We start from the raw sequence: 6,569 nt of genomic DNA on the forward strand, positions 1-6,569 counted from the left end.
TAAAAATTAAATATTATTTATTTTATTATAATATTAATTTATTTTAAGTATTTTTATTTTGAGTAATATATAATAAATAAGTTAATTTGAAAGCTTTTTTTGAAAGGTATACAGTATCATATGGTTGCACCCAATGTCGAATACTTAATATATTTGACCAAAATTTATTGCACCAATAAATGAATGTCTTGTAAGGTGACCGCACTGCCCCATAACAATATTCATATTTTTATATATTTCAGAAAGGAAAAAAATCATATCTTTATTTATTTATTTAGATATACAAAAAAGCTTTTCTTCATCTCCAATCCAACGTGGGTCCAAACTCGTCAATACTGACTTTTATAAGATAAAATAGCAGTAAAATAGTAAAAATTGGGATCTTTTGCCTCCATCCCAGGTCTCACAAAATTCCCTCCTTCAAAATGTGATACTCATTGTTTTTTCCCACTAATCTAAACTCAACTTGATTTCCACACCTAAACAATCCAGAGTTTATGTATGTAGACTTTTAAATTCTTTTTCTCTGATTGGGTGTTGAAGACTTTCTTTTTATAATATAAAATTTTTGGCTCCATTCCAAATTAACCACCCAACCCTTCTACAAATCTTCATATCCATTCACAAATTTTTCTGTGATATTTTATATATAAATTATTATTGTATTATTTACGGAACCCAGTTTTGGAAACTCTGTTTAGACAAGTTTTAGTGCTTCAAAAAGAATGATGAGGTTGGTGCGTTTGTTTACCTTGGTTCTCTTGTTCTTGTGTCCTGGTGTCGTCCTTTGCCAAAGGCCTGGTTCTGTGAATATTGGAGCAATTTTCTCCTTCAATTCAGTGATTGGCAGAGTTGCAAAGCCGGCTATAGAAGCTGCTGTCTCAGATATTAATGCCGACCCAAGATTACTCAACGGTACTAAACTCAACTTGATTATAGAGGACGCAAACTGTAGTGCCTTTCTGGGATCCATTGAAGGTAAGTTTTTTTTTTTAATAATAATTTTTTCTTTTTCTTTTCTGGGTAGCTTCAGGTTTCATGTTTTTTTCCCTATTGAGTTCACCCCACCTTGAAGTTACTTTCTTTTATGTATCTGCTATTATTTTCTTGATTATATAAGGTTTTAATCTAGAACTGGAGTTGTTCAAAGTTCTATCTTAAATTGTACATTTTCTTTGGGCAGCATTTCAGGTACTTGAGCAAGAGGTTTTGGCTATAATAGGTCCACAATCTTCTGCAATAGCTCATATACTTTCTGAAATTGCCAATGGTCTCCAAGTGCCTCTTGTATCTTACGGTGCAACTGATCCCACTCTATCTGCTCTCCAATTCCCTTACTTCTTCCGAACGACTCATAGCGATGCCTTACAAATGGATGCCATGGCTAGTCTTATAGATTTTTATGGATGGAAACAAGTCATAACTATATATGTGGATAATGAGTATGGCAGGAATGGTATTTCAGCATTAGAGGATGAGCTTGAAAAGAGGAGCTTGAGAATTGCTTATAAACTGCCTCTTTCTACCAACTTTAACTCGAGCCATGTCGCTGAAATGCTCAACGCTTCCAAGCTATTTGGTACTCGTGTCTATGTTGTTCATGTTGATTCTGACCCCTCTTTGAAAATCTTCACAGTTGCCAAGAAACTTCAAATGATGACAAGCAACTATGTGTGGTTTGCAACAGATTGGCTGTCTTCTACCATTGATTCTTTCTCTCCAAGGGCTCGAAATTCGCTCAAGTCTGTGCAAGGTGTAGTTTCTCTTCGCCAACACACTTTAGACTCCAGGAAAAAGCAGGCCTTTTTGTCTAGATGGAAAGATTTAAAGCAAACAGGTTTATCAAGCTCTGAGATGAATGTCTATGGTCTTTATGCTTATGATACAGTTTGGGCAGTTGCATATGCTGTTGATAGATTCTTAAATGAGACTGGAAATATGTCATTCTCTCTCAATGATAAGTTACTTAGTGTTAATTCAACTGATCTTCTGCTGAGCAAGCTTAGAGTATTTGATGGTGGCTCCAATCTTCGTTTGAAATTATTGGAGACAAATTTCACTGGTTTAACTGGTCATGTTAGATTTAATTTAGACAGCAGGAATATCATTAGTAGCGGTTATGAAGTCATTAACATTGACAATATGAAGATTAATAGACTTGGTTTTTGGTCTGAAGTCACTGGATTTTCAGTTTCTCCACCAGAAACCCTGAAAGCAAATCAGAATGGATCTTCAATTTTGGATCAAAAGCTTGACAATGCTACTTGGCCTGGTGGAGGCACAGAAACACCACGTGGTTGGGTGATTGCGGTTAATGAAAGACCTTTGAGAATTGTAGTGCCAAACAGAACAAGTTTTAAGGATTTTGTTACAGTATACCATCCTCATGATATCAGGGGATACTGTATTGATGTGTTCCTTGAAGCGCGAAAATTGATCCCTTATGATGTTCCTTATACATTTGAGCCTTTTGGAGATGGTCATTCCAATCCCAAATACGATCAGCTTTCAAAACTGGTTGCAGATGGTGTAAGTAGAACTTGTCCACTCAGTGTAAATTATATTTGTCCACTCAGTGTAAATTATATCTTGAATTGTAGTTTTATCCTGTATTTGCAGAGCTTTGTTTCTGATATAATTAAGCTTGGTGACAGGTATTTGATGCTGCTGTTGGGGACATTGCAATTGTCAAGAACCGGACAGCGATGGTAGATTTCTCTCAGCCTTATGCTAGTACTGGTCTTGTGATAGTGGCACCTATAAGCCGTCCACAGTCAAATGCTTGGGTGTTTCTCAAGCCATTTTCCTGGGAGTTGTGGTGTGTCACAATAGCTTCTTTTCTGATGATTGCAATCGTTATTTGGACTCTTGAACATCGAGTCAACGATGATTTTCGTGGTCCTCCTGGAAGGCAACTTGTAACAATGTTTCTGTAAGTCATATTAGTGTCTGTCATTATTAGGGTAGAATTTCTTGATATACATAGGAGACTAGTCTAAAGCTCAATTTAACTGTTTCATCATTGCAGTTTTAGCTTCTCAACATTGTTCAAGAGAAACCGTAAGGATTCCTTCACCTTCTGCAATCTAAATATTTACTTAGTACTTTTGTGAACAACATCAACTCCTTACAACAATTTCAAATGGTTCATCATATTACAGAAGAAGATACTGTGAGCCCACTTGGGCGGATGGTGATGGTGGTATGGCTTTTCCTCTTGATGGTGGTTACATCAAGCTACACAGCAAGCTTAACTTCAATCCTTACAATACAACAGCTTCCTTCTTCGATCACTGGAATTGATAGCTTGTTGGCAACCGAATCGCCTATTGGTTACCAAGTAGGCTCATTTGTGTATAACTATCTGACTGAGATTCTTTTCATACCAAGGAAAAGACTTATTTCACTACGGTCTCCAGAAGAGTACGAAAGGGCACTGAGGCTGGGACCAAGTGCTGGAGGTGTGGTGGCCATCATAGATGAGCTGCCTTATGTTGAATTGTTTCTATCAGACCAAACTGATTTTGGAATAGTTGGACAGCCATTCACCCGGGGTGGATGGGGATTTGTAAGTATATAGCTATCTCATAAAAGTTGGTTTTGTAATGATCTTGTTATTATGCCATTTTCTTACTTAGTTATCTTAATTTACCACATCAGGCTTTTCAAAGAGACTCTCCTCTGGCTGTGGACATGTCAACTGCAATCTTGAAACTTTCTGAGACTGGAAAACTCCAGGAGATTCACAAGCATTGGTTTTGTAAGATAGGGTGTCCTGGTGATAATGAACAAGACAATGAGCCTAACCAGCTTCATTTGATCAGCTTCTGGGGTCTATATCTACTATGTGGAGCCTTTTGTCTTGCTGCCCTTGTAATATTTCTTCTCAGAATGATTTACCAATTCGTCCGGTACAAACGCCATGAGAATCAGAATGTTGCCTCTCTTCCACATTCTCCTACAAGAGCATCATCAGGTCACTGTTCTGGTGTCATTTCTAGCTTTGTTGACTTTGTTGATGAGAGGGAAGAATCTATCAAGAACATGTTTTCTCAGGCTAGTAGACCTCATCAAGAATCAATTTCAGAGAACACTAGATCAATAAAAATGTAAATAACGATATAGTAGTGCTAAGGATTTAGTTTTTTTAATTTATTTTCTTTTTATACGGTGATTTGTTTGTAACACAAGCAAAACGTTTTGTAGATCATGTAGTAACAGTAGTGCTCTGTTACACTTTCCCCTGTACAGATATATATCCCTCTTTTTGAATGATGACATGAATGTCATATACACATATATAGGCATAATAATATTAATATATCTCGGTTCTGACATGTTCTTTTTGCTGTTATGATTTCCTTCAATTTCTACACTCTAGTACTCTACATAAAATAGGGTAGTAGCCAGTACATTGTGTTTCATTAAACACTCATAAAGTTCTTCGTGATTGTGTGATCCAATTCAATTTTTTTATTCTTTCTAAATAGTAAATAGTAAATAGTTACGTGTGTAAAGAATATAATAGAAAAGTCATTTATTGATGACTATCGTTCAATGTGAATATGGTGATGATTCTTTCATTTATTTCGTATTGATATGTGAACAAAGCAATGATGTAATATGTATAATAAATCTCTGAAATATTACATAAGTAAGTCAAAGTCAATCTTAAGCTTAATTAGAAATATTATTATTACATGGGCTTATACAATTTTAGTATGCTCTATTTTTTTAGTACCAATTTAGATTTTTGGTTTAAATAATTATAAACAGTTGTAAATTAAAACAAAAATGGTGCCCTATCTTAATCTTTTTGTATTCTTCTTACTTTTAATCACTCTCTTCTTTTTTTTTTATGAACTTCATTTGTTACAGGAGAACAACAACAAAAATTTAGACTATTTTTGAGTTTATTATTGATAAGTTTAGTCGAGGGTACTATTTTCTTACCAATTTATAAAATAAATGATTTAAAAGTCGCAATCCAAATTGGTATTAAGAGAAAAGTAAAACAGATTGAATCAAAATACTATAAATTGAATAGAAGTGAAGTGTGAAAAAAAGTGACTAGGATGGTATGTATTGTTTTGATACCCACCAAAGGCCTTATCAAGAGGCAGGCCCACAGCACTCAGACAAATTTGAAAGAAAGAATATGTCCAAAACAATACCAAGTGAAGTGAGCCACTTCATAAGGGCACAAATGTCCACCACACCCCACATTATAATTACACCATGCTTTTAACTTTGTGAGCACTTGTTTATGTTGTTTTGTTTCATCATTAAACTTGTATAATGAAAATGAAGTGACCAATGACAATGACAATATATTGTTTAAGTTGTGGTCTACATGTTAGGTTATATATAGCTACAAAATAATACTGAATGTATGTATGTATGAATGAATCAACTACCCTTTTAGGTTTTCAACATGTGCTCTCAATTTGTCATTACATTCACAAGATTCCATTTTCTCTACCCATTTTTTTCTTCACTTCTATAGTGAGATACTTTTTGGTAGTGGAGCCCATTTTATTGATTCTTCAATTCAAAACCAAGTTGAAGTTGGGTTCTTATTTGATTGGGAAAATCTAATCAACTTTGCATTGCACTACTCTCAAATTCTGTATATAAACTTAATGAGGTAATCATGAAAAATTTTGCTTAATTATTTATGTGCCAATAAGAAAGTAATTAAGTTAAAAGGGTATTTGTTTGAGTAGTTGAGTCACCTTGAAAAATATAGAGAGATTTATGATGAATGTAATATTAAACTCAAGTGTATAAAATTGTTCACTTTACTCTTAAAATACATGGATGCCTACGAAAATTATTAATTTTACTCCCTACAAAATTGAAACAAACATGAGAAGTATTTTAAATTTTCATTCCCACTATCACTTTACATCATATCAAATATCTCTAATGGATTGTTTGTTTTGAGTAGTTGAGTTGTTTTGGAAAGTGTAAAAGTACTTAAGATGAATGTGATATTAAACTCTTGTATACAAAATAATTCACTTTACTCTTAAAATACATATAAAGCTCACACACATTATTAATTTTACCATTTTAAAATTTAAATCACACCTAACAACAAGAGTTTTAAATTATTATTTCCACAGTTACTTTACCATGTACCAAACACCCGTAACAGTAATCTAAAACCGTGCTGACTTTGTCATATGTATAGCATTAATTATTATGGTCCTCACCACATCTGAAGTCAAATTATTGTACTCAGACAGATGGGGTTATTTATTTGAAATTAGTAAAAATAAAAATAAAAAGTGAGAGTTCCGTACTAAATATGTACGTGGCTCTTATATAAGCATGGTGTTTTGTAAGTACTTTGGTAAGTGGGGACACATTCACGTGTTTAATTAGCTAACTTCCATGTGTATACTCGGCCGTGTTCCCTCTATTGTCTACGACTACGTACCTAACATTATTGCCTTTGGAATTAATAGTATTTATCACAAATACTATAATAAGATCACCCACACATTAAGATGAAATTTTTATAGCCAAGAGGTGAAGATTTCCAATCTCCTTTCATAAGAATT

At 34.0% G+C, this 6,569-nt stretch overlaps 1 protein-coding gene across 1 annotated transcript; it reads left to right on the forward strand.

The window, feature by feature from the left end:
* Window positions 1-424: 424 nt before the first annotated feature.
* On the forward strand, window positions 425-4,337 carry LOC133817584 (glutamate receptor 3.7-like). The gene is made up of 6 exons (XM_062250136.1): window positions 425-978; window positions 1,184-2,529; window positions 2,655-2,932; window positions 3,029-3,060; window positions 3,162-3,568; window positions 3,661-4,337. The coding sequence occupies exons 1-6, from the start codon at window positions 726-728 to the stop codon at window positions 4,111-4,113; spliced, it is 2,769 nt and encodes a 922-aa protein (XP_062106120.1). The 5' UTR covers window positions 425-725; the 3' UTR covers window positions 4,114-4,337.
* Window positions 4,338-6,569: the final 2,232 nt, after the last annotated feature.

Source organism: Humulus lupulus, chromosome 2, assembly GCF_963169125.1.
Source record: "Humulus lupulus chromosome 2, drHumLupu1.1, whole genome shotgun sequence".
In the NCBI taxonomy this organism is placed as follows: Eukaryota; Viridiplantae; Streptophyta; class Magnoliopsida; order Rosales; family Cannabaceae; genus Humulus; species Humulus lupulus.

Bases quoted from the DNA above. Each gene is read 5' to 3' on its own strand.
- LOC133817584 (XM_062250136.1), top strand. From the start codon at position 726: ATGATGAGGTTGGTGCGTTTGTTTACCTTGGTTCTCTTGTTCTTGTGT. The intron at 2,530-2,654 runs GTAAGTAGAACT...GCTTGGTGACAG, and splicing joins CAAAACTGGTTGCAGATGGT to GTATTTGATGCTGCTGTTGG. The intron at 2,933-3,028 runs GTAAGTCATATT...TCATCATTGCAG, and splicing joins CAACTTGTAACAATGTTTCT to TTTTAGCTTCTCAACATTGT.